At 47.3% G+C, this 27,043-nt stretch overlaps 2 protein-coding genes across 6 annotated transcripts in view; one reads left to right on the top strand and one right to left on the bottom strand.

Annotated features, from left to right (window-relative positions):
• TTLL9 (tubulin tyrosine ligase like 9) overlaps nucleotides 1-10,156 on the bottom strand; it is a 52,210-nt gene extending 42,054 nt beyond the window's left edge. Inside the window, exons 1-2 of the mRNA XM_006064424.4 lie at nucleotides 9,514-10,156; nucleotides 6,107-6,150 (exon numbers count right to left, since the gene is read on the bottom strand). Of these exons, the coding sequence (XP_006064486.2) occupies nucleotides 6,107-6,150; nucleotides 9,514-9,528 (59 nt within the window). The 5' untranslated portion in view covers nucleotides 9,529-10,156. The remainder of the gene's footprint in view (nucleotides 1-6,106; nucleotides 6,151-9,513) is intronic.
• A 6,542-nt stretch (nucleotides 10,157-16,698) lies between these two features.
• DUSP15 (dual specificity phosphatase 15) lies at nucleotides 16,699-25,937 on the top strand. Of its 5 annotated transcripts, none has more exons than XM_025263690.3 (8): nucleotides 17,241-17,348; nucleotides 18,064-18,097; nucleotides 18,731-18,814; nucleotides 19,691-19,773; nucleotides 21,894-21,943; nucleotides 22,923-22,997; nucleotides 24,113-24,284; nucleotides 25,302-25,937. In XM_025263690.3, the coding sequence occupies exons 7-8, from the start codon at nucleotides 24,159-24,161 to the stop codon at nucleotides 25,572-25,574; spliced, it is 399 nt and encodes a 132-aa protein (XP_025119475.1). In that variant the 5' UTR covers nucleotides 17,241-17,348; nucleotides 18,064-18,097; nucleotides 18,731-18,814; nucleotides 19,691-19,773; nucleotides 21,894-21,943; nucleotides 22,923-22,997; nucleotides 24,113-24,158; the 3' UTR covers nucleotides 25,575-25,937. The 5 variants fall into 5 exon arrangements, with proteins under 5 accessions (XP_006064490.1, XP_006064489.1, XP_025119475.1 ...); XM_025263691.3 differs by having other exon boundaries at nucleotides 17,256-17,348; nucleotides 18,756-18,814; XM_006064428.4 differs by lacking the exon at nucleotides 18,731-18,814 and having other exon boundaries at nucleotides 16,699-17,337.
• The last annotated feature ends 1,106 nt before the right edge of the window (nucleotides 25,938-27,043 follow it).

Below are 27,043 nucleotides of genomic sequence, written 5' to 3' on the forward strand. Positions count from 1 at the left end.
GAAGAACTGTACAAAAAAGGTCTTCACGACCTAGATAATCACAATGGTGTAATCACTCACCTAGAGCCAGACATCCTGGAATGTGAATTCAAGTGAGCCTTAGAAAGCATCACTACAAACAAAGCTAGTGGAGGTGATGGAATTCCAGTTGAGCTATTTCAAATCCTGAAAGATGATGCTGTGAAAGTGCTGCACTCAAGATGCCAGCAAATTTGGAAAACTCAGCAGTGGCCACAGGACTGGAAAAGGTCAGTTTTCATTCCAATCCCAAAGAAAGGCAATACCAAAGAATGCTCAAACTACCGCACAATTGCACTCATCTCACACGCTAGTAAAGTAATGCCCAAAATTCTCCAAGCCAGGCTTCAGCAATATGTGAACCGTGAACTTCCTGATGTTCAAGCTGGTTTTAGAAAAGGCAGAGGAACCAGAGATCAAATTGCCAACATCTGCTGGATCATGGAAAAAGCAAGAGAGCTCCAGAAAAACATCTGTTTCTGCTTTATTGACTATGCCAAAGCCTTTGACTGGATCACAATAAACTGTGGAAAATTCTGAGAGATGGGAATACCAGACCACCTGATCTGCCTCTTGAGAAATCTGTATGCAGGTCAGGAAGCAACAGTTAGAACTGGACATGGAACAACAGACTGGTTCCAAATAGGAAAAGGAGTACATCAAGGCTGTATATTGTCACCCTGCTTATTTAACTTATATGTAGAGTACATCATGAGAAACGCTGGACTGGAAGAAACACAAGCTGGAATCAAGATTGCTGGGAGAAATATCAATAACCTCAGATATGCAGATGACACCACCCTTATGGCAGAAAGTGAAGAGGAACTAAAAAGCCTCTTGATGAAAGTGAAAGTGGAGAGTGAAAAAGTTGGCTTAAAGCTCAACATTCAGAAAACGAAGATCATGGCATCCGGTCCCATCACTTCATGGGAAATAGATGGGGAAACAGTGGAAACAGTGTCAGACTTTATTTTTCTGGGCTCCAAAATCACTGCAGATGGTGACTGCAGCCATGAAATTAAAAGACGCTTACTCCTTGGAAGGAAAGTTATGACCAACCTAGATAGCATATTCAAAAGCAGAGACATTACTTTGACAACAAAGGTCCGGCTAGTCAAGGCTATGGTTTTTCCTGTGGTCATGTATGGATGTGAGAGTTGGACTGTGAAGAAGGCTGAGCACCGAAGAATTGATGCTTTTGAACTGTGGTGTTGGAGAAGACTCTGGAGAGTCCCTTGGACTGCAAGGAGATCCAACCAGTCCATTCTGAAGGAGATCAGCCCTGGGATTTCTTTGGCAGGAATGATGCTAAAGCTGAAACTCCAGTACTTTGGCCACCTCATGCGAAGAGTTGACTCATTGGAAAAGACTCTGATGCTGGGAGGGATTGGGGGCAGGAGGAGAAGGGGAAGACAGAGGATGAGATGGCTGGATGGCATCACTACTCGATGGATGTGAGTCTGAGTGAACTCTGGGGGTTGGTGATGGACAGTGAGGCCTGGCGTGCTGCCATTCATGGGGTGGAAAAGAGTCGGACACGACTGAGCGACTGAACTGAACTGAACTGAACTGAACTGAACTGTGCTAGGTCTTCGTTGCTGTGTGCAGGCTACTCTTCATTGTGGAGCACAGGTTTCTCCTTGCAGAGGCTTCTCTTGTTGTAGAGCTTTGACTTAGTTGCTCCTTGGCATACAGGATCTTTCTAGACCAGGGATCGAACCTGTGTCCTCTGCATTGGCAGGCAAATTCTTAACCACTGGATCACCAGACAAGTCCCTTAGACCTCATAGTTTATATAAAACTTAACTATAGCCCCCCTAGGCTCCTCTGTCCATGGGATTTCCCAGGCAAAAATACAGAAGTGGGTTGCCATTTCCTTATCCAAAGGAGTTTCCTGACCCAGGGATAGCACCTGTATCTCCTGCATTGCAGATGGATTCTCTACTGCTAAGCCACCAGGGAAGCCCAAATTAATAGCACAGGAAACTTAAATGACCAACAAGCATGTTAAAATATACTCAACCTTATCAATAACCAAGAAATGCAAATTATGATAAAAAGGACTTCTGCTTTTAGTTATGATATAAAAGGATGTGAAAGAGTTTCAATACTATATAACAATGAGAAAACAATGCATTGAATAAACGTCCCTGTTCATGATGGAGAGCAATAAACAAAAGAAAACTTGACAAACTCATTCCAGAGAGAAACAAGGCCTTCATGGAGGAGCAGAGAAGATGCAGCAGATTCCAGTTCTGGGTCTGGGTTGGACAAGTGAGGGAGCGATGCCAGCAGTGGAAGATAGACTTTTCGGTGCCAGGAGAAATTAGCTGAGCTTAGACAACATGTGGGCTTCCCTGGTAGCTCAGCTGGTAAAGAATCCGCCTGCAATGCAGGAGACCCCAGTTCGATTCCTAGGTTGAGAAAATCCCCTGGAGAAGAGATAGGCTACCCACTCCAGTATTCTTGGGTTTCCCTGGTGGCTCAGACAGTAAAGAATCCACATGCAATGCAGGAGACCTGGGTTCTATCCCTGAGTCAGGAAGATCCCCTGGAGGAGGGCATGACAACCCACTCCAGTATTCTTACCTAGAGAATCCCCATGGACAGAGGAGACTGGCAGGCTACAGTCCATGGGGGTCGCATAGAGTCAGCCTGAGTGACTAAGCACAGCACAGCACAGACAACATGTAGGGTGGATAAAAATCTGGAAGAGTTCTTTCCAAAACCAAATGAAATAAAGCCTGATTCTGGCAAATTTGCTTAAGAAAGGAGCACTAACTATAGAAAACAGTAAAGTTGAGAGAAAACCCAGATTTCTGCACATGGTGCTTGCATTCTAGCAGCCCTGCCAGAGTTGAATCCCAAAGTAAACAAAAACAATCAAACAAACAACTGCAGTCCAATCTCCTCCCAGGTCAGATACTAACAAGCTCAAAATGACAGTACAGGAGGCTAGGCTCGAGATGAAGTCAGTGTATTAAAGCTTTGATCCAACCCATGCTCCCAGTGCATATAACAAGTTATGTTTATACTGTAGTCTGTTCAGTTCAGTTCAGTTCAGTTCAGTCGCTCAGTCGTGTCCGACTCTTTTCGACCCCATGAATGGCAGCACACCAGGCCTCCCTGTCCATCACCAACTCCCAGAGTTCGCCCAGACTCACGTCCATCGAGTCAGTGATGCCATTTAGCCATCTCATCCTCTGTTGTCCCCTTCTTCTCCTGCCCCCAATCCCTCCCAGCATCAGAGTCTTTTCCAATGAGTCAACTCTTCGCATGAGGTGGCCAAAGTACTGGAGTTAAGTGTGCAATAGCATTGTGTGTCTTTAAAAATGGACATATCTTAATTTATTTATTTATTAATAAAATATTTATTGTCCCATTTTATTACTGGGACTTCCCTGGTGGTCCAGTGGTTAAGAATCTGCCTACCAATGCAGGGTACACGATTTTGACCCCTGGTCTCAAAAGATCCCACACGCCTTGGAGCAACTAAGCCCTTGATCCACAACTACTGAGGCCCACGTGCCTAGAGTCTGTGCTCAGCAGCAAGAGAAGCCCGAGCACCACAACGAAGAGTAGTCCCCACTGGCCACTAGAGAAAGCCCATGTGCAGCAATGAAGACCTAGCACAACGAAAAATAAAATGAATAAATCAATATGTAAATATTTAAAAATACTTAATTAAAAAAAATGCTGTCATTTGAGTCTTCAGTGTGGTGTAGTAGTAACATCAAAGATCACTGATCATAGATTCTCATCATAAATATAATAATAATGAAAAAATTTGAAATGTTGAGAATTACCAAAGTGTGACACAAACACAAAGGCAGAAAACTCTGCTGGAAAACGGCACAAATAGACTTGGTCAGTGCAGGGTTGCCGCAAAGCTTCAATTTGTAAAAAAAAACATAGTATCTGTAAAGTGCAACAAAGCAAAGTATAATAAAAGGATGTATGCTTGTACACAAACACATGTACACACATATATGTGGGTGTGGAAGTGGGTGTGCGTAATTTTTTTGGTCTTCACTATTTTTTACACACAATGTGCAGAATGGAATATAAAAAATATAAGACATGCAATAATAAAGCAGAAAAATGTAATGCATAATCAAGAGGAAAAACAGCCAATTGAGATAAACTCATAAATGACCCAATTATTGGAGTTATAAGATTAAGACTTTACACAGATACTATAAATATGTTAAAGAATTTATCTGAAAAGATGGATATAATAAGTAAATATATGAGTTATTGCAGAAAAGATATTGAGAGTCTAAAAAGGAACCAAGATGGAAAAATCTAAAACTGAAAATTACAGTATCTGAAATTCAAAAATTCATAGGATAAATTTAACAGGCGATTGGACATTATCGAAGAAAGGACAGTAATGTTAGTCAAAGGGTACAAATTTCCAGTTATAAGAGAAATGAGTTCTGAGGATCTAGTGTATAGCATGGTAACTATACTGTATGATATGCTGGAAAGTTGTTAACAGTAGATCTTAAGTGTTCTCACCATAACAACAACAACAAAATGGTAATTATGTGAGGTGAAGGATGTGTTGATTAACCTTATTGTGGTAAACACTTTACAATATATATGTGTATCAAATCATCACATTATACACTTTAAATTTACACAATGCTGCTGCTGCTGCTAAGTCGCTTCAGTCGTGTCCGACTCTGTGCGACCCCATAGAGGGCAGCCCACCGGGCTCCCCCGTCCCTGGGATTCTCCAAGCAAGAACACTGGAGTGGGTTGCCATTTCCTTCTCCAACGCATAAAAGTGAAAAGTGAAAGTGAAGTCTCTCAGTCGTGTCTGACTCTTCACGACCCCATGGAGTGCAGCCTTCCAGGCTCCTCCGTCCATGGGATTTTCCAGGCAAGAATACTGGAGTGGGGTGCCATTGCCTTCTCCCAATTTACACAATACTATATGCCAATTACATCTCAGTAAAGCTAGAAAACAATTGAAAGATAGTAAATTTGAAGACAGAACAATAGAAATCATTCAATCTGAGTTAGAGAAAGAAAAAATTTAGAAAAACAGATCTCAGGACCTTACGGGACAATATCAAACAATATAAATCCATGGCAACATACATCACCAGCGGGAGTTGGTGATGGACAGGGAAGCCTGGCCGTTGATGATGGACAGGGAAGCCTGGCATGCTGCAGCCCATGAGGTCAGAAAGAGTCGGACACGACTGAGTGACTGAACTGAATAAAACAGATGGATGGGTTCTGTTATCAGAAGTGCTCTTTGTTTTGTTGAGGTGGGAGCAGACATGTAAGTTTGGGGCCAGGATCTTGAACATAGTGGAACTGGTCTGCGTGCGAGAGTGAAAGGTTTAAAATTGGTGGAAAGGAGTCAGTACATATAGACAGAAAGCAAAGAAGATGGGAGCTGCATGAGATAAAGATCAGAGACCATGCGTGCCTTCCCCAGTAATGGTGTAGTCAGGAAGGACTTTAGAAAAAATAGAAATATCTAAATGAAATAAGAAAATTCTAAAAGAATTGCCATGGTGTGTGCAATGTAACTACCTCCTTAACTCCCCACAAAAATCTTCAGTAAAGTCTGCATTGCTTACTCCTGCTTTGTGCATGTGGATTCTGTTTAAGAAATCCAAAAAGGTGCTGAGTTCTGCACCCAGGTTACTGTTGCAGAGTGGTGCAGAAGTTTAGAATGGATTTGTCATTTGAGTTATCAAGTCCACTTCACATGGTTGTTGAACAAGGCAAGGGAACACAGATACAACATGGTCTGTGGAGTCCAACAAGCTCTGCCACTAACAGATCCTACAGTCTTGAGCAAGTAACAGCTTCTCTGAGTTTGTCTCCCCACCTGTAAAATGGACAGAACAGTAGTATCTACTTCAAAGAATTGTGGTCAGGATTCATTGAGATAAGCAAGTGAAGCAACAAGCCCAGGGCCTGGCAAGTGCTTGCTAATTGTTTATTATCATAATCCTTATCATTATCAAAGTAAAGAAGGGGGAAGGGAGAGATGGACAAAGGGAAGGAAGGAAGGAAGGCAGCGATTAGTTCTGAGTTTATTGGACTGGGTGAGACCGCTCACCGTTCTTTTCCTTTTGGCAATCCATGGCCCTTGTAATTTTGATTCTGCAATGAGAAAATGAAACTGATATAATTTTATGCATTTCCATTCTGTTTTTCCAGCTCAACTTACTGCAGATATTAAAATGTTCAAACTATCAGACACAGCACTGCACAGATGCTATGACAAGAAGGTTTAGCCTGGCAAAGTTCTCACTGGTTAGCATGTACCCAGAAACTTGGTCCTTAGAATGAACCCCCAAGGATCCAAGGGTCCACGTCACTCTAGGCTTACTCCAGATATGACCATATAGTGAATACCCAGTTTTAAGTGTTTCAAATGTCCAACCATGATCCCCAGCATGAGGGCTGAACTCAGTAGGATCTGGACCTTCTGTAACACTGAATATTTGATTAGACCCATGATTCAGGAGGCGCTGGGTTAATGACTCAGAGCAATGTTAATTGCTTTGACTCAAAATGGACTTTCCAAATCCTCAAAGGGCATTTGGGGTATTATTCTCCTACAACTATGTCCAAAACAGTTTGCTCCTCAGTCCTGGTATGACTGATCCCTAAGGCAGGTGTGAAAGGAGAATCAGAAATTGGTCTTATGCAAGATGACCTATGCACCTTGGACAGATGTGCCATCTGTATTAGTCTACTATTGCTTCATAACAAATTACCACAAATATAGTAGCTTAAAGCAGTGCAGATCTATGTCCCACAGCTTCCTTGGACCAGGAGTCAGTCTGGGCACATCTTAGCTGGATCTTTTGCTCAGTTCTTACAAGGCTACCATCAAGGTGATGGCTGTGGTTATGTTTCTCCTCTGGGGCTTGGGGTCCTCTTCCAAGATCATCCAGATTGTTGGCAGAATTGTTATTTGGGGTTGTACAACCAAGGTCCCTGTTTATTTGCTAGTCATTGGTTGGGACTCCTCTCAGCTCCTAGAGGCTGCTTGCAGTTTCTTTTTATTTTTTTTGCAGTTCCTTTTGAAGCAGCCCCCTCAGGCAGTTCAAAACATGGATGCTTACTTTCTTCCAGGCCAAGAAAAGCATATCCCTCTGATTCCAACCATTCTCCCACTCCAAGTTGGCTATGATGGAGGCTCATATAACATGGTAAAGCCACAGGCTCCATCGACACTCAAGGGGAGGGCATTATACCAAGGGTGTACACCCAAGAATCTTGGGGGCCATCTTAGAATTCTGCCTACCACACAATGCTGTGCTGTGCTGTGCTCTGCTTAGTTGCTCAGTCGTGTCCGACTCTTTGTGACCCCCATGGCCTGTAGCCCACCAGGCTCCTCTGTCCATGGAGATTCTTCAGGAAAGAACACTGGAGTGAGTTGCCATGCCCTCCTCCAGGGGATCTTTCCAACTCAGTGATCGAACCCAGGTCTCCTGCATTCCAGGCAGATTGTTTACCATATGAGCCACCAGAGAAACCCAAGAAGACTGGAGTGGGTAGCTTATCCCTTCTCCAGGGCATCTTCCTGACCCAGGAATCGAACTGGGTCTCCTCCATTGAAGGTGAATTCTTTACCAGCTAAGCTATCAGGGAAGCCCCTACTACACAATGCTACCCCTCAAAAAGACAGTAGAAAGGGCTAGAGGCTACTGTTTTACAAAACCTGCAGAAGTAAGCCCCCCACAAAAGCAAGGGTAATTTTATCCTGTTTCAATCAAGCCCCTCTAATTCCCCTAGTCAAGTGTTCTAATCTTTTTTCATAATATCTTTTATATCCTCACGTTTATGTATGTTTACACAGTTGCTCCAGAGTCTTTGCTTGAAAAAAATTTCCCATTTCTCATTGAATTGTCTTGCCTCTTCTGTCGAAATTCAATTGGCTATGTATATGTGGGTCTATCTCTAGACTCTATTTTATTCTATTGACTTATTTGTCTACTCTTATGCCCCTACCACACTGCCTTTATTACCATAGTTTTCTAGTAAATCTTGAAATCAAGTAGAGTAAGTCCAATTTTTTCAAGATTGTCTTTAAAAGTTAAGGTCCTCTGGACTTCAATATTAATTTTAGGATCCGCTTGCTAACTTCTATCAAAAGAGTATATTGGAATTTTTATTGGGATTATAATGAACATACAGATCATTTTGGGAAGAAGTGACATCATAAACGATTGAGTGCATTATTCCATGAATATGATCTATCTCTATTAATCTAAGTTTTCAACTTCTTTCCACTGTTTTCTAGTTTTAAGTATAGAAGTCTTGAACATGTTTAATTACATTTATTTTTAGACATTTGATTTTATGATGCATTGTAAATTTTCACTTTCCAATTATTTGATGATAAACAGAATAAAGCTCCCTCAAAATATGTCCATGTCCTAATCCCCAGAACCTGTAAATATGTTAGATGCCTGTGTGTTCAGTGATGACCAATTCTTTGGGACCCCAGGGACGGTAGCCACCCAGGCTCCTCTGTCTACAGAACTTTCCAGGCAAGAATACCGGAGTGGGTAGCCGTGTCCTACTCCAGGGAATCTTCCTGACCCAAGGATGGAACCCATATCACCAACGTCTCCTGCATTGGCAGGTGGGATTCTTTACCACTGTGCAACTTGGGATTGCATGGCAAAGGGGAATTAAGGTTTCAGATGGAATTAAGGTTTGGAATCACTGACTTGAAAATAGAGACATTATCCTGGATTATTTGGGTGGGCCCAAGATAATCACTTATTTTTTTGCTCTGAAAGTGAAAGTTGCTCAGTCGTGTCCGACTCTTACAGTCCATGGAATTCTCCAGTCCGTAGGTAGCCATTCGCTTCTCCAGAGCATCTTCCCAACCCAGGGATCGAAATAAAGAAATGGAAGTGCCATTCTTCGGAGGTGGAACACGGGCTAAGAAGCAGGCCGGGGTGGGACAGCTGGATTCTTGAATTCATTCTTTTCTCTGGGTCTAATCTTTCCCAGATTAGAAATCTCTACCACTTTTGAAATGGGGGCGTTGGTCTGTGCACTCCTAGAGGGCAGGGGCTTGTCCGTTTCACCTCTCCATTGACCAGTATTGGGCTGGCCTCGGAAAAAACAGTAATGAGCGTTTGGGGGATGGATGGATGAGAGAGTTGCAAGCAGCTGACAGAGTAAATAGATCTCTAAAGAGCTTTTCCAGATCAGGAAATCCGTAATTCTGAGCTTTCCACGGAGTCACAGAAATCGCTGGCTATAGTTTAGAATCCTAGAGTTTCATAAATTTCTGGCTGGCAAACCAGGTTTCTTACTCGCGCTGAAACTCCGGCGTTGCGCAAGGATGCCGGGACTTATAGTTTTTTCTCTGAACGCGTCATTTTCTTCCTTGCTAACGGGAATCTCTCCACGAGGACTCCTCAACTTCTGAACCCCTCTGCGATTTCTCTCCCTCTCTAGGGACGATGAACCATCTGGATCGAGGGGCATGCCTACCTTCGGTCGTGACATGATAGGATTCCCCAGGGCGCGATCCACACCGCCACTTTGGCTACAGCCTTAGCGTCCCGTTGCCAAGGCGACGGAGGGAGGGCTCTGCCGTTCTGATTGGATGAGGTTAGGAAACTCCTTTCCGCGCAACTCACAGACCCCAGCTCAGAAGCCGTTGCGTGCCAAGGCGGCCCAGACCCCTCTAATCCCTAAAAGTTTCTCCCCCAGCCCTATGCCTCCGCGACCTAGCCGGAGACTGGCTGCCAGCCGAGGGCACTCACGCCTCGTGTCTCCTCCGGCTGCACTTCGGTTGACCTAATAGACCTGCATCTGAAAAGTTGTCAGCTTTTGGTCAATGAGATGGTTCTAAGTTTCCTTACTCGGTCCCTCACAGTCACCTGATCAGTTGCTCACGTGGCCAATCAGTCACTCTAATTCTTAGGCACCAACTCAATGCCAGGACTCACCTCAACGTCTGCAGGAACCTCCTGATCCTCTAGGATTGCCTACTTTGCCCTATCCATTCCAGTTCATTCTTTGCACTGCTGGCAAAGAGCTCTTTAAAACACAAACCTGATCTTGTCTCTCCCCTGCCTATAACCGGGCCATTTATTCCTCACTGCATCCTGTACTGGCTCCATGTCCTTCCCTGCCTTACTTCCCACTGCCAGGGGATCTATATACCTATATCTATATAGCTGATTAGAAACTATTTTCAAATTTTTGTTGTTGTTATTTTATAGCACTAAAAATATGTAGGAATATATCTAACAAAATATATGAAAGACATTTCATCAAACAACAAATTTTTATTAAACATTTACTGTTATGTCCTGGCTCATTCTTGACTCTGAGGATACAACAGTGAACAAAACTAATAAAGACAAAATTCTCATAGAGAAAATTACAAAACATTATTGAAGGACATTAAAGAAGGCCTGAATACGTGGAGGGATATACCATGTACATGGATGGGAAGACTCAATATCATAAAGACATATATTTTCCCAAATCTAATCAGAATTTTTGAGAGCAATTGTCAAACCCAAACAACAAAGTTCATGTGTTGGGGAAGGGAAATATTTCTCTGCTGATCAAGTCACATATGGTGCAAAGAGGCAAATATTAATGGAATACAATAGGGATCCTAGAAACAGACACAGGTTTTTCCGTACTGATGTACAATAGAGGTAGAATCATAAATCCATAGGGAAATGGTGGAGAACTCAATAAATGGCACTGAGAAACTGGCATTCCATAGGAGTAAAAAATTGATGCCTGATTCAAGTAGATTAAAGAATAAATATGACAAGCAAATATTTCAGACTACAACTGACCCTTGAATGATGCAGAAGTTAGGGGCACCAACCCCTAAGCAGTTGAAAAACCACCTATAACATGACATTTGGCCCTTCTTGTAGACAGTTCCACAACCTTGGATTCAACCAATATCTGACTGTATAGTACTGTATTATGCTTTTATTGAAAAATATCTGCAAATAAGTGGACATGCCCAGTTCAAATTAATATTATTCAAAGATCAACTGTGGAGTATGATTTTTTCAATAAACCACAACCCATAAGGGAAAAACTGATCTGTGACTTTCTCAAAATTTAAACTGCCATATAACACTGCTGTTGCTGCTAAGTCGCTTCAGTCGTTCTGACTCTGTGCGACCCCATAGATGGGAGCCCACCAGGCTTCCCCATCCCTGGGACTCTCCAGGCAAGAACACTGGAGTGGGTTGCCATTTCCTTCTCCAATGCAGGAAAGTGAAAAGTGAAAGTGAAGTCGCTCAATCGTGTCCATCTCTTAGTAACCCCATGGACTACAGCCTACCAGGCTCCTCCATCCATGGGGTTTTCCAGGCAAGAGTACTAGAGTACTGGAGTATTGCCTTCTCCGCCATATAACACAAGATATTATAAACCAGACTAAAAGATAAGCTACAGATTAGGAGTAAAAATCTTCAACCAGTATAACAAAGGGATAGTATTCAAAGAACTCTTGCAAACTGTTAAGAAAAAGATTCTCTCCCACAACCTGCAAAAGAAAAGTGGATAAAATACACAAATGGGGATTTGCAGTAGAAGAAACTGAAATCACTAATAAGTAATTGAGATATATACATAAAAATAATTATGAGATATGGTTTTAACTACATCAACCAGAAAAATATTAAAACATTTATCAATGCCAAATGTTTGTGAGCATGTTGGGAAACAGGAATCTTTATATGCTGCTGGTACATTCACACTTTGGAAGGCAACTTGGCAATATTTTATACATTGAACAGGCGTACACTTCACAACCCATCAATTCAACTACTGAACATACGCTCTTTGAATACAGCCGCAAGACCTATGAACTACCTTTCATTTTGCAGCTAATGTGCAAGGTGACAACCTTCCCTAAAGAAGTTCTTACACTTGTGCAAGGGTTGTATGTATAAAGATGTTCTTTGCATATAATATAAATTGTTCTTTGTATTAGTGGAAATATTAGAAATGATTTAAATATCCACTAGTATGGTGATAGATGAATAAAATGATATAGTTTAATAATAAGATACTATATAGTGATAAAAATTAATGACTCAGCTCTATATCAATATAAAAATATCCCCCCCCCAAAAAAAATATCCCCCAAACCTATTTTTGAGTCAATAAAAGAAAGTTGTAGAAGGATAAATATTTTTAAAGGCTATGATTTGTGTTAAATATAAACACATACAAAAGTATACTCTATATACTACAGGTATATAGGTATTACAAATTTAAAAACACAGATGAAAGATGTATACCCAATTCATGACAGTATTGTCTGTGGGGAAAGAATTAAAGATGAGGAAAGAGAAGAAGAAATTTCAACTATGTCAAGTTTATTTGGAATTTTTTTAATAACCCAGTTGAAGCAAATATGTCAAAATATTCTTATCTGAATTTGTTTTTCAGGGTTTTTTTCTAAATGAAAAATAAGCCATAAGAATAACAGAAAATCAGTACTATGAGAGATGACATTTGGGAATGTCATACTTTGTCATACTTTGGGAATGCACAATAGTGGGGTCTAACCAACTCTAGCTGGAGTCAGTAGAGACTTTCAAGAGGAAATGGGAGTTCATCTGGTAAAGGAAACAGGAAGGGCATTCCAGGAAGAGGGAACAGCATGTACAAAATCAGAAGAGACTGAAAACACATTTGAGGAAGTGAATGCAGATCAGTGACCAGAAAAGAGCAAAGAGAGGGATGATGAGACGGCCAAACCTGTATGTTTTTGTTTGTTTCCTTTTTCACAGATGTGGAAACAGAGCCCTAGTGAGGGCTGTAGAACCCAGGCCTCCTAACACCCTGTCAATTGTTCTGTGATGATAATAATAATAATAACAATAATGATGATAATAATGGTGATGATGTGCTGTGTGCAGTCTCTCTAGTAGATACTTTAAATATGTCCTCGCTTTTAATCTTGCTACACACCTAGAGGGGCTTTTTCCCTCCTTGTTTTATAGACAGTAAACCTGAGGCCTGTACAAGTTAAGAAATTTGCTCCAAGTCACAGTGGCAGAAGCCTGATCCCACAAGGCTTTGTGTGCCATGCTAAGCAGGTTGGACTTTTCCCCAAGGACATTGAGTGTATTAGGTTCCTACTGCTGCTGTAATTACCGTAAACTGAGTGACTTAAAACAATACAAATGTATTAGCATATAGTTCTTGAGGTCAGAAGTCTAAAATGAGTCTCACTAAGCTAAAATGAAGGTGTTGGCAGGCTTGAGTTCCTTCTGGAAGCTCTAGGAGAGAGTCTGTTTCTTTGTTTTGTCTTCCTTGGCTCATGGCCCCCTTCCATATTTGAAGCCAGAAATCATACCACTGTGGCCTCTGCTACTGTCACCGCACCCCTCTGACTCTTATACTCCTGCCTCCCTCTTTCACTTACAAGGATTCACTTATGTGAATCCAAGGTGGCTCCACTGGACCCACCCAAACAATCCAGGCTAATCTCCCCATCTCACAGTCAGCTGATAGCAAATTCAATTCCATCATCAGCCTTAATTCCGTCATAACATAACACGTTCCCAATTTTCAGGAATTAGAGAATGGACGTTTTTGTCCATTAATTTGCCTACCATGGTGAACCACCGAATGGTTCTAAGCAAGGAAAGACAAGGTGAGAACTGCATTTTAGCATTTTCACATTATTATTGGTTTTAGAAAACTGTCACTTCGTGACTCATTTAAGGCAAATTAGGCTTTGTAACAACTAACACTTTCAAAGGCTGAATAGTACATAGATATTAAATGTGTTAACTCTAATAACTACATTTTCCCAGTGTTTTTAATGTGATAGAGTTCTTTCCTACATGTGCTTTGAAAAAGTCAAGTAGAGGAACAGAGGGCTATAGGGTAATTGATCTCATATGAATGAGAAAATAGACTCTGGAGCATTTGGTCATCTGCCCGGGTTCACACAGCTGTTAAGGCCAGGGTCATGAAGAGGAACTGGACTTCAGGCCCCCTTTTAGGCATTCCTTTAAGCTATCTGTGGGGTGGGACATTCTGGGAAACTCAAATCATACATCTTTGGCACAATATTTCATGTGTAACCTAGGGCCCAATAAATAATATTTGTTGAATGGATAAATAGCCATGCTTTTACTTCTGAGGCACAGATAGTGGTTTTCAAGGCAGTAAAACTAGGGGTCATCCTAGAATTCCTTCCTGTTCCCCATATCTAGTCTATGTGCCAGTCAGCTATGCTGCCAAAATACTCATATGTGCTGCATCTGTCCCCTTCTTTCTGTTGAGTCCTGCCCCAAGGCCACAGAAACAGAGCCCAGAATCAAGATCACCTCCAAAGCTGACTGAGCCCCTTTGTAACCTTGCCCAAAGCCCCCTGATAGCCACTAACAAACTTCCTGACTTCCAATTAAGCAAAGATGCCCACTCCAGTAAACACCCTATTGCACCTCAACCAATCACCTAACACCAACGGTCCAGCAGGAATTTTCTTTGTCTTGAGACTATAAAAATTGGCTATTAACCCATGAAAACTGTCGACTTTCCCTGGTCTGTCAGGAGGTCGCCCCACCGAGCTCACAGTGCCCACTTTATCTCTGCTGTTTGTTCTTAATAAACTCACTCCATTCTGAACTGCCCTGTGTCTGAAAATTCTTTTCCAAATCGCGCTTTGACTGCCTCAACACTTTCCAGCTTCTCAGCTCCCACTTCTCCCAGGGTACTGTATCTCTCACCATCTCTCCTGAAAACCTCCCTTCTTTGCCTCTCTAATCTACACTCCAGTTAGAGCCAGGATGATCCATGTAAATCAGATGACATAGCCTCTCAGGTTAAAATTTTACTGTCAGGCTTTCCATCATGCTGAGAATTAAACTATAAACACCCAATCATGGCCACACGTGTTCTTTCACTCTCTCCTCCTTAGCCTCATACTTACCACCTCCCTCTGGCCTCCTCCTCTCCAGTCCTACTGACTCTTCCCAAAGGCCAAGCTTTCCCACCAAAGAGCCTTTGCTTATGCTGTTCCTTCTGCTGGAAACCACTCTTTAAACATCCATGTCCTTCTTACACGTCAGGTCTTATCTCAAATGTCACCTGTTTAGAGTTCTTCCTGTCCCCCATTTTGTTTCTTCCACAGCAAATTTCCATTGTTTGAAAATGTTTTGTCTATTTGCTTATTTTGTTTGCCTTCCTTCTTAGCCCTGATGTCCAATATGCAGCTACCAACCACATATGGCATTAAGCACTTGACAAGTGGCTAATCTGAACTGAGATGTGCTCAAGTGTAAAATACACACTGGGTTTTGAAGACTGAATACAATTAAAAGAATGTAAAACATGTCATTAATAATGTTTAACTATTGACTACACATTGAAATGATTATATTTTTGCTATCCTGGGTCAAATAAAACTATTAGTAACAACCTGATTCTTTCTACATTTTTAATGTGGCTACTAGAGAATTTATGATAACCCATGTGGCTTGCATTGTATTCATACTGGGCAATGCCAGTCTAGGCCATTAGCTAAAAAGGTAGGAACCACCACAACCTTACCTACCTCTGTGTCACTACCATATAGAGGGTTGCTGCTGCTGCTGCTGCTAAGTCGATTCAGTCATGTCCAACTCTGTGCGACCCCATAGACGGCAGCCCACCAGGCTCCGCCGTCCCTGGGATTCTCCAGGCAAGAATGCTGGAGTGGGTTGCCATTTCCCTCTCCAATGCATGAAAGTGAAAAGTGAAAGTGAAGTCACTCAGTTATGTCCAACTCTTCGCGACCCCATGGACTGCAGCCTACCAGGCTCCTCCGTCCATGGGATTTTCCAGGCAAGAGTACTGGAGTGGGTTGCCATTGCCTTCTCCAATATAGAGGGTACTAAGTATCTGTTGGATAATTTAGTTTTTATGAGAACCCTGGACACACAGCTGAGACAGGCAGTTCTATGTACACTGCGAATTTGAGGAAGAAAGAAATACCAAAGAAACACTTTTATTTTCCTCCAGTCACTGTATTTCAAACACGTTCCGTGGACTCGGTCCCCACCTTCCTGCTGCAGTCACCTACTACTGTAGGTGGAGAGGGGCAGGTGACTGCTGGAGGAGCAGAGCTGGTTTAGCGGTTACTATTTCAGTCCCCTAGGAGGTGTGTGCTCTCAATTATTTCACATTCTCCAGCTTTAGTAACACACTGAGACATACAGTTAGTAGCTGGGAGCCCAAGGGGATTTGCCCAGGGTCATTGCACAGGTCATAGGTGAATGAATAGGGCCTGGAACCTTGGTCTCCATACCCACCTTTTCAGACTCCTGCCTCTAGCTACACCCTGTTGCAGTCTCCTTTACTTCAAAAGACCCAGGTGACCATAATGCTCACTCATCTCCCTCCTCACATGTACCTCTGATTTATGCGAGCTCCTAAGTAGAGTTATGCCTGGTCCCAGGAAAGCTGACTCAGATGGTACCCTCCTCAGAGGCCAAAGTGTATGAGAGGAAGAGATGGGAGGATGACTGGATGAATGGACAGACGGACCAGTGAATGGATGGAGTGGAGGAGGGGAGGACGGACCAGCTGCAGGAGACTGGGAAGAGAATGACTGGCGCGTAGGATGCCTGCATGGGGGCGGGGCAGGAGGGTGTAAAAAAGGAAGGAATTACCCACTTTTCTCGCCTCACACAGAATCTGAAGATCAGAGGACCCCTAGCGATCCAAATCCAGCCCCTGTCACGTTTCTACCAGAAAACCGACGAGGCCGAAGAAGCCCGGCATTTTGCCCCAGGGCCCCACAGGGAGGGCCGGGCCGAGCCGGAACTGGGATCCGAGTCTCTGGGCCCCGAGGCTGGGGGGCTCTCTCTGCCCCCATCCGCCGCCGTCCCCTCCCCGAGCCTGACGGTGCCAGGGTTGGGGGAGCGCCCCCACCCCCCCACCTCCGGAGGTGGAGGCCCCACGCGGCCCCAACAAGCTGTCGTTGTCCCGCGGGCCCCGGGCCCGGCACACTGGGGCTTTGTCCAGCCCCCCACCGCGACCCGCGGGTTGGTGGGGGGCGGCCCACGTGACCGAGGAGGTAGGAGGAGCCTGTGGCGGCGGCGGCGGCTCCAGCATTTCCCTCCCTGGCCGGGGGGGCGGCGGGCGGCGGCGGCGGCGGTGGAGGCGGCTGGGCAGAGCTGGGCCGAGCTGCGGACGCCGGGCCCCCCGATCCCCGCCAGGCTGCAGGCGCCGGGCCCGGGCCGTCAGGGCAGCTGTTACCCTTGCGTTCAGCGGGTGGCGAGCTGGGGTGCTCCCGGAACCCCGTGCCTGGGATCATGGGGAATGGTATGACCAAGGTAGGGGGCCGAGATGGCGCAGCCCGCCCCTGGCCGCCCCCAGTCCCGGCCGGGCGCCGGCCTCTGACCTTCTGGCTCTGGCTGGCTGTGTGTGTGTGTTTCTCCGTCTCCCCGGGACTCTAAGAGCAGACTTCAATGTCTGTCTCTCTGGGGCTGTATCTCTCTCTCTCTCTGTCTCTCCGTGTCTCTGTGACTCTGTATTTCTTGTGTCTTTCTGTGGCTCTCTGTCAACCCTAGGCTCTATCTCTCCCTGAGTCCCTTTCTCTGTCTCCATGTGTCTCTGTCTGCCTTGTCTCTGTCCCCCTGGACTCTCTAGTGCTGTTTCTCCATCCTTCCCCACCCCGACTCCCACACCCCCATGCCTCTACCTGACCCCGCACCTGTCCCTACTTCCCACCACCTCCCTGTCAGAATTCTCCACCACCTACCTGCTACCCGCCAAGTCCACCTCTCCACTCGCCCCTCCCCTGTGCTCTTCCCACTCTCTTTCCCTAGGTCTTTGTGCCCTGCTCCTTCTTCCTCTCCCCCTACCCAAGCTGGCCTCCCTTGGTAGCCTACTTCTGCCGCCCTCCCTAGACCTCTCTCACAGAGAGTCTAGGCCCACAAGAGAGAGGACTCTGCTCCTTGAGTCCTGAGAGTCAGACACTCTTCACGAGTCTAAGGGGAGCTGTCATGCACCCCTACCCGTTTGACCCCCTGCCTGTCTCTCCTGTAGGTACTTCCTGGACTCTACCTCGGAAACTTCATTGGTGAGCACTGCCCACTCTGTCCCAAGGCCCTGGCATGCTCCCTGTCCCAGGCCTGTGTCCACCATTCATGCTCTGGCCCACGCACCCTGGACATGCTCAGGAATGGGGCTGGGGGCAGGGAAGTGATGCCAGGCTGGGAGCAGGGAAGAACTCATGAGGTCTAAGGGGGACCAGGATGGAGGAGCGGCTCCAGTGCAAAGGGCTCAGAACACTGGACGCTGGGCAAGCCTGCACCTGCTGGGAGCCTCAGTGTCTGCCTCAGCACAAGGCCTACCCCCACCTCTAAGGGTTTTTTCGGTCTTGAGGTTCTGGGCTGAGGTCTGTTTGGAGGTGTTGCTTCTAGCTGGGAAGCTGGGAACACTTCCCTGCACAACCTTCTCCTCAGAGGAGAGGTCTCTAGAGACTGGACTCTACCTCAGAAACTTCACTGGTGAGCACTGCCCGCTCTGTCCCAAGGCCACGGCACTCTGCCTGTCCCAGACCTGTGCTAAGACACAGGCTGGTCTGGAGCTCGTGAGACCCGTGGCAGGAGAAGTCACTTCCATCGGTGGAGTCAGAGAAAGCTTCGGGGAGGGAGGGACATCTGCCTGGGGCAGAGCTTTCTCCACCTACTCCTGTCTCCCCTGGGCTTAGGGGCTCCCCCTCTCCTAAACCCTAGTCCCTTCCTCCCTGGGAGCTTCCTCAGCAGTTCACACCACATCGACTTCTGAATATTTGGTAAGTAAGGTCTGAATCCTCTTTAAGTATGTAGGCCCATGAGGGCAGGGGTCATGAACTTGAACCACCGTGCCATGCTCAGCCAAAGGTGCACATAGTAAACAGTCAATGTGGTGGATGATGAAGTGGACATGGAGCGGAGATAGAGTCTTATTTACTTTGATGATAAAAGATCTTCATATGCTGGGAATCCAGCCCCTAGTGATGGTCACTGAGAGCTGTGAGGGGCATCTCCCTGGGTCATGTTTCATTTAACTTTATAGATACAGATACACTTTTAAAACAAAAAATGGAAGTCTATTCTGCATGCTATTCTGAAGCCTGTGTTTTGCATTTAATAATATATTGTGGACTTCCTTGCACGTCAGCACGTAGAGATCCGTTTAGTGGCTGCAGAGTATTCAAGTATGAATATACCATTATTTATCCAGTCCCTTTTGGGTTGTTTCCATTTTTAACTATTTCTGATGTGTTCACGGTCATAAGGAGAGAACATGGTCTTCTCCCACACAGTTTTCCATGTGAGTTCATTCTTCTGTAGTCAAGATTCCTAAAAGTAGAATTGCCTGGTCAAGAATATGCCAGGAAAGGGTGTTTGCGATGGGAAGAATGGCGGGGGCAAGGCTGAGGAGGTGCTGGGCTGTTACCTGTGGGTACCCCAGTGGTAAGACTGAAGCCTAGGGGTATGATAGGGGTATGCCCCTGTCATGCTGGGGGCAAGAGGTGGCGAAGGAGCAGGGCGCTGGCGGAGGGTGGGCAGAGGTGGAGAGGGAGGGACCAGGAGGAGAGCAGGGCAGTGAGCTCCTGCCTCACTTGACCATCGGGAACATATAAATCACACCTGCCAGACTGGCTCAGACATCCTGTTTCTTTCAGATGCCAAAGACACAGATCAGCTAGGCCGGAATAAGATCACACACATCATCTCCATTCACGAGTCACCCCAGCCTCTGTTGCAGGTATGCCTTACCCCCACCCCAGGGCTGTGCATAGCGGGGGAGGGGTGCTTTACACCCCCACAGCACTCATTTATCAAGTACCAACTACGTGCCAGGTCCTATTCTGGCACATGGGCCTTCCTGAGCCATGCTAACTCATTTGGTTAAAAACTGATTTGTTTTCCATTAGCATCCCTACTTGCTCCCTCTTTGGCAACTGAGAACCAGAGTGGTAAAGTAACCTGCCAAAGGCCACACATCCAGGAAGCTTAGCTCCTTGGCTAAGGAACTAAGTCCTCATAGGGGCTTCCCATTGTCCAACTGAATAGATGATTCTGGGCTCTGTGTCTCACTTGTGACCTGGGGCTATGGTTTTACCCATCTGGGCCTCTGATCCCTCAGCCCTGTCTGTCCTCAGGGAGCTGCGAGATGGTGAAGATGTTTTGCACACTGGCCTCCACTGGGAGGGTTGGTGCTGGTATTATCAAGTCCTGGAAAAAACAGGGTAAGGGTTATGACCTAGAGTAGGAAAGACGGAAATCCAGGCCACATGTGCTGGAGTCCAGCGGTCTGAATTCATATCTTTACCACATTCTCTCTGGAACCTTGGGCCCAGGACTTCACCTCTCCAGACCTCAGTTGTCTGAAAAAGGGGGATTTTATAACAGTTCCTACCCCACTGGGTTGTTGAGAGCCACATAATAAGTACTCAATAAATTTTAGCTGATACAATAACAAAGTTAATCATATTCTCAACCTATAAACAGAGCCCCTTCCTTCTTATCTGTTAGGGTCTGGGTCACCCACTGAAGGGAAGGAACACTGGGTGGAAAGAGGCCCTGGAGATCTGAGATCCAGACCAGCTTCTGTCACTGATTTGCTCTGTGACCTTGGGCTGGGTCCTTCCCCTCTCTGGGCCTTAGTTTCCCCTTGTGTCAGATTTGATGGTCTCTAAGAGCAACCTCTGATAATCTTTGGTTCTCAGTGTTATTTGAAGAAGAAATTTCCAGGTCAGTGGAGTCGGCTTTTGCTTTATAGGAGAGGCTTGTTTTGGAGTATTTGGAGAACGCAGTCACTACAGTGCCTGGGGAAGCTGTCTAGGCATGACTATATTTACTAATGAAATGATAGCTGGCAAAATGAGTCCTTGCTCCCACAGCCCTCCCCTCTCCTCACCAGCATCTCCCTCTCCATCCATCACAGAATTTACCAGTCAGGGTTTGATAATGCCCAGGAAGTTCAAGGCCGATTGTGTTGCAAACTGAAATTGCAAACCTTGCAAAAGATGCAGGCTCTAGTGACCTTGGGGAAGAAGGGCTGGAATTTCACACAAGCCACTAACAGATGAGGACCTGGCCAGGGGGTCCCTTAGTCACTGGCTGGAGGTGGGCCAGGCCCTTGAAAAGAGCCATTTGAATATCAAAGGACGAAGAGAGGTCCTTGAGAAAAGTGCCTCTTGGAATGTGGGCAGAACTCATCTTTAAGATCTTGTGTGAAGGTTGGGTATGATACCAGAGCATGTTTGTTGGAGAAATTACTGACAATTCATACTTGATTATTTTAATAATTAGTACAGAATTGGGAAGATGCCCTGGAGAAGGGCATGGCAAACTACTCCAGGATTCTTGCCTGGAGAATCCCATAGACAGAGGAGCCTGGTGGGCTACAGTCTATGGGGTCACAAAGAGTCAGACATGACTAAAGTGACTTAGCATGCACAGAGTTTATAACCACAGTTCATGAACTAAAAGCTTATCTTCATAGTTTTTGTTTCTTTTCAAGATAATAAAATCTACTTTGCCCTTCTTACTGTGTAATTTTGTAATCCTCACATGGAGGGGAGTCACTTTAAGTGACTCTTTCTCAGCTGTTAAATAAAAGGTCCCTGCGCCCATTTTTGGCAGATGCCCAAGCCACCCATGGGGTTAGGATACTATCTCCTCAGAAGGTTCTGGAACCATAGGTGGTCAAACCTGAGAGGCTCTCAGAGAAGGTGTCTATCCTCTGGGCAGAGACAACAACAGTGGCCCAGAGAGGGGCAGGAACTGGCCTAGGGTCGCGAGGTGCTTGGGAGGCTCAGGCTGGGGTCAGGGGGTGCAGGCAAGGGCTGCCCACTGCCCATGTGTGTTTTGTGCTTGCAGGACATAACCTACCTTCGCATCTCAGTGGCCGACGCCCCTGAGGTACCCATGTAAGTTCCTCTGGACGGGCTGACAAACAGGACAGCTGCCTCCTGTGGTGGGAGGAGGGGAGGTGGGAGGTGGCCTGAGAGAAGACAGAGAAGACTCAGGCCCCAGACCTGTCCTGGGGACCCCAGCACAGGTGGTCTCCCAGACTGCTTTGATTCTCAGCCACGTCCTTGCCTATGCCGCTGGCCAAGCCTTAACCTCCCAGAAGAGCTCAGTATCCTCACCTATGACTGGAGAAAGCACCCTGTCCCTCAGGCTCAGATGCCCTCGTGGGTTGGAAAGGGTCAGGCTCAGCCTGTTCCTGGACTTGGAGTTAGGAATCTGGGTTCAGGCCAGGCTTTGCCGTTTACTTGCTGTGTGACCTTGGACAAATCACTTCCCCTCTCTGAGAGAGAAAAATGGATGTGTGGGGTGTGGGGGTCTATCATCATCAAGGAGACTTTCAAGGATCAGATGGTACAGGTTGAGGCTCTAGGACAGGGCCTGGTGTGTAATGGGGGCTCAAAAAGCAAAGATTGTTTGTGTTATTAGTAGTAGGGGCCCCCAGCCTGCAGGGGACCCAGACAGACACTCCTGCCCCTTGGGAATCTTGCTCCTAACCCCACTGCTGACTGTTGTCCCCAGGTGCTCTGATTGTAGACCCCAGAGGGGTGGGACTCCTCCCGCCCATTTCCTTGAAAGATCAAGATGAATCCTCCATGAAAACAGGATCCACAGGACCCGTTGAGGAGGTGCTCCTGCCTCTGTGGTGGGATTTCATCTAAGGCTTCTCTCACCGCCTGAAATGCCACCATTATTGCACACACACTTCTCCACCTGTGCCGCAGCATCGGCCCCTAGTCACCTCACGTGTCAGCTGACCTGAGGACCCAAGGCTCTTTGTCTGTCTCTTGCCATCCCAGAAATGGAGGGGGGGGACAGCTTCTTGGAGACCTGTGCCCCCCACCCCAGCACTCAGTACCTTCTTGCTTTCTTCTCTAGCAAAAAGCACTTCAAGGAATGTATCAACTTCATCCACTGTTGCCGCCTCAATGGGGGAAACTGCCTTGTACACTGGTGAGTTAGGAGGGGCGTGGGGGGAGGGGAAGTGAGTGAGTGTCCTCCGTCCTGAACACACCTTCATCCTGAGGGGAGTGCAGCCTGTGATGGGGCTTCTGCAACCTGTCACCATGCCTGACAGTCCACCATTCATCTGACAGCCTGATGGATGATGCTCTCCCCAGCTGTGGCCAGATAGCTGTTTCTCCCTGAGACTCAATTTTCTCATCTGTAAAATGGGGGACAGACTGTTGACCTGATGGGCTATTGGGAGGAATAGGTGAAGTCATGCATGTAGTTCAGCATCCTCCAGTAGTTCCAGCTCCTTCTCCTCCCCTCCTGCCTTGGAGGCTATAGTATAGGGCAGTGAGGAGCCCCAGGCTGGGAGATGGGACCTTTGAGTTTTCCCAGGACCCCCTGGCCCTGTAGATGTCATTCATCCCATGACTTCTCACCACACTTGCTTCAGGGAAGGTCTGCCTGAGCCACAGGGACACCTCCTCTAGCCTGTCTCTCCCCCTCTCTCCTTTCTTTGCTTCAGCTTCACTGGTCATCTCTCCATTCTTCAAGTCCATCTGGATCCCACTCACATGGTCTTTGTACACTGCCGGAATATTCTTAACAATCCTTACCCATCTTTCAGAATTCAGCTTGTTGTCACTTCTTTGGGAACCCCTTCCCTAATCCTCCACATCCCTTCCACTAGATGAATCCCTCTTCCTATACCATTTCCTAGCCCCTGGACTCATCTTCAAAGCAATTATCACCACCTGAAATTGTCTCCCTGGTTAGTGTCTGTCTCTCCCAACCATCTTATAAGCCCCAGGCTGGCAGAGACTATGTCTGTTTTATTCCCAACTATATCCCCAGTACCTGAAAAATCACAGATGATCAGGAAACATGTGTTGAATGATTGAGTGAAGTGATGTTTCACTCAGGTCTTTGTTGTGGGTGAATGCCAGGCAGAGGGTACAGCAAAGGCAAAGGCTTGGATGTGAGAAGACAGGTTTTGGCAGGTTCCTTGTAGTTGGAGCTCAGGAGGCAAAGGTAGGAGAGCTGAGTGTGGATTCGGTCCCTGGGGGACACAGAGGAGACTGGGCCTAACCTGAAGTCTTGGGGGTATGGTGTCCCAGCTTTGCAGGCATCTCCCGAAGCACCACCATCGTGACGGCGTATGTGATGACTGTGACGGGGCTAAGCTGGAGGGACGTGCTTGAAGCCATCAAGACCACCCGGCCCATTGCCAACCCCAACCCAGGCTTTAGGCAGCAGCTTGAGGAGTTTGGCTGGGGCAGTTCCCGGAAGGTAGGGGCTGCGGCTCAGTGGTAAAGAATCTGCCAATGCAGGGGACGCAGGTTCAATCCCTGGGCTGGGAATATACCCTGAAGGAGGATATGGCAACCCACTCCAGTATTCTTGCCTGGGAAACCCCATGGACAGAGGAGCCTGGCGGCCTACACATGGGGTTCCAAAGAGTTGACACAACTGAGCAACTGAACAACAACAGGGGCAGGGGCTGGGGCAGGGGTGCGAGACTTCTTACTTGAGCTGAGCACTGACTGGAAAGAATTTTGCCTGTGCTTCAGACCTGGCAGATTTTTCTGAGGTCTTGAACTTGTGGCTCTTGAGCTAACTTAGCCCCTAGGTGTATTTTGTTTGGACAGCCAGAGGTTTTCTTCTCCTTTTTAACTTAGGATGTGTATACCCGCAGGCCAGATTATGGACCCTTCAATTTGGCCAGGTGCCAGCAATGCCCACTCTGCCTGCCTGGAACCTGAAGGCATTTGAGCCTCTGGCTCCCTTAAAGAGACCTGTCCAGTCCCTACTCCACCCCTGGGTCCTTGAGGAGGCCAAAGCAATTCCTTCTCCTGTGCCCACTGGGCAGACACGTGGAGATGTCAGGGACTGAGCCAACCCTCCCCTCTCCCCGGAACAAGAGATGAGAAAGGGAGAGAGAGAAGCAGCCAGTGTAGGAAGCCAAGCTGGTTCCCAGACTTGTCTGCAAGGCTGTATTAGGAAAGAGGCGAGTTGTGCAGGCTGGGGAGGGCTTAGTGTGGTCCCCACTGTGCAGGGGGAGGGGTCACTTCAGTAGGTCTGGAAGTTGGAGTGTCAAAGGGGAAGAAGGGGATTCAGGGAGAGAGAAGGGACTCGGAGGGAGAGGGGGCTCACTGAGGGGGATGGAGACCCCAAGGGAAGCTAAGAGGACGCTCAGGAAGGGGAGGGGCTTAGCAAGGTGTGGGGAGCTAGTAAAAGAGCGGAAGGTCTAAGGATGGAGAGGGGACCCGGGGCCGGACACCGACCCCGCCTCTCTTCCTGCCCCAGCTTCGCCGGCAGCTGGAGGAGCGCTTCGGCGAGAGCCCTTTCCGCGACGAGGAGGAGGTGCGCGCGCTGCTGCCGCTGTGCAAGCGCTGCCGGCAGGGCTCGGCGACCGCGGCCGCTTCCCCGGCGCCCAACTCCACGGCCTCGGAGGGGACCTTGCAGCGCCTGGTGCCGCGCTCGCCCCGGGAGGCCCACCGGCCGCTGCCGCTGTTGGCGCGCGTCAAGCAGACTTTCTCCTGCCTCCCGCGGTGTCTGTCCCGCAAAGGCAGCAAGTGAGGATCCCGCCCCCGCCGCGGCGCCCCTCGTCCTCCCGACTGGTCCCCCTTCTGGGATCGTCCGGGCTTCTCACGGCCTTCAGGAGGGGCCCAGCGCCCGTGGGAGCCGCGCGGAGGCCTGATCCCTGCCCCTGCCCCTCTGCCCGCCTGGCTTGTCTGCGTCCGCAGTCCGTGTGTCCATCTGTGTGTGTGGCTCTGTGTCTGGGCCGGCCTGCTGCAGCCACCTGGTGCCTTAGTCCTTGGGCTGGGGGAGGGCGCCTCCCCCTGCCCCGCCCCATTGAAGGCGGCGGGAGTGGGAGTGGGTGAGGGGGAGGGTTGGATGGGCCTGGAGGATATTAAAGAGACGCAGAAGCTGCCGGTCTGATCTCGTCTCCCAGTCATTCAGTCATTGAGCTAAGGTGAGGGGGCGCTGTTCCTGACGCCTGCAGGAAACAAGAATGGGAGGAAGTTTGCATCCCCTACGGCCTTAGAAGCCTGCCATCTTCCCAGCACTGCAGTGTGCTGGGCTGAATTCCGCTTCCTTTATCCTCACAGCTCTCTCTCCCTGGAGCCCTGGTCTCCTGAAAAGGCCCCCAATTCCTCTTTGTCTTTGAACCCCCTGCCCCCTGGCTGAGCCCCTGTCCTCCCTGAACCCCATCCCTTCCTCCCCAGCTCCCTTCCTTTCCCTATCCACAAATCCTAGCTAGTAAAGGTATAGAAGTAGTACCTCCCTCATGCCTGATTTTTTACTGGAATGAGCTCACTTAATCCTCAGGGAGGAAACAAGTTCAGAGAAGTCGGGCAGCTTGTCCGAGGACACACAGCCAGAGTAGGGGAAGCTGGATGTGACCCTGGACAGTCTGTGTCCCATGATGGTTGTTAAAAAGCAACTCCTTCTGGTCTTGAAGGTTACTGGCCAGGAGGACCCACCCCCGCCTACTGGGAATGACCCTTCCCACTTAGAGTTTAAAGGCCAGGGGAGCACTGAGAGGGGAGGGCTTCAGGGCAGCCCAAGATAGCGGCAGACTGGCTGAGGATGAACAATGGTCACCTGAGCTTATTTTTCCTAAACTAAAATTAACTTAGAGTTAAGAGGCATCTGAAATTTCTGTAATCTAATAATCACCTGTACAGGGGTTCTTAGGATGCACCGAGACCTGGGGGTGATGGGGGAGGCCCAGATTCCAGGATTGGGGGTGGGAGATGGATGAAATAACCTTCACTTGCTGCCCCACCTCCTCCTCGGCATTCACACAACAACAGTTCATTGAGTACCTACTGTGTGCCAGGCCATGAGCTGGGCACTGAAGACACAGCAGCGAGCAAGCCTCTGCACTCATGTTGCTGACATTCTGATGGGAAAGACCCTGGATAAACAAATAAACAGCTGCTTTGCTGTGTGGGTGGAAGCATTTCAGGCAGAGGGTACAGTACCTAAAGAGGCCTGAGGTGGGAGGGTGTATGGAGAGCGGTGTGGTAGGACTCACCAGA

This window comes from Bubalus bubalis, chromosome 14 (genome assembly GCF_019923935.1).
Source record: "Bubalus bubalis isolate 160015118507 breed Murrah chromosome 14, NDDB_SH_1, whole genome shotgun sequence".
NCBI lineage: Eukaryota > Metazoa > Chordata > Mammalia > Artiodactyla > Bovidae > Bubalus > Bubalus bubalis.

Excerpts from the sequence above, each read along its gene's own strand:
- DUSP15 (XM_006064427.4), top strand. The coding sequence starts at position 17,328 with ATGGGGAATGGTATGACCAAG. Across the intron at positions 17,349-18,063 it reads TGGGGAATGGTATGACCAAG|GTACTTCCTGGACTCTACCT; the intron begins GTAGGGGGCCGA and ends TCTCTCCTGTAG. Across the intron at positions 21,944-22,922 it reads GACGCCCCTGAGGTACCCAT|CAAAAAGCACTTCAAGGAAT; the intron begins GTAAGTTCCTCT and ends TTTCTTCTCTAG.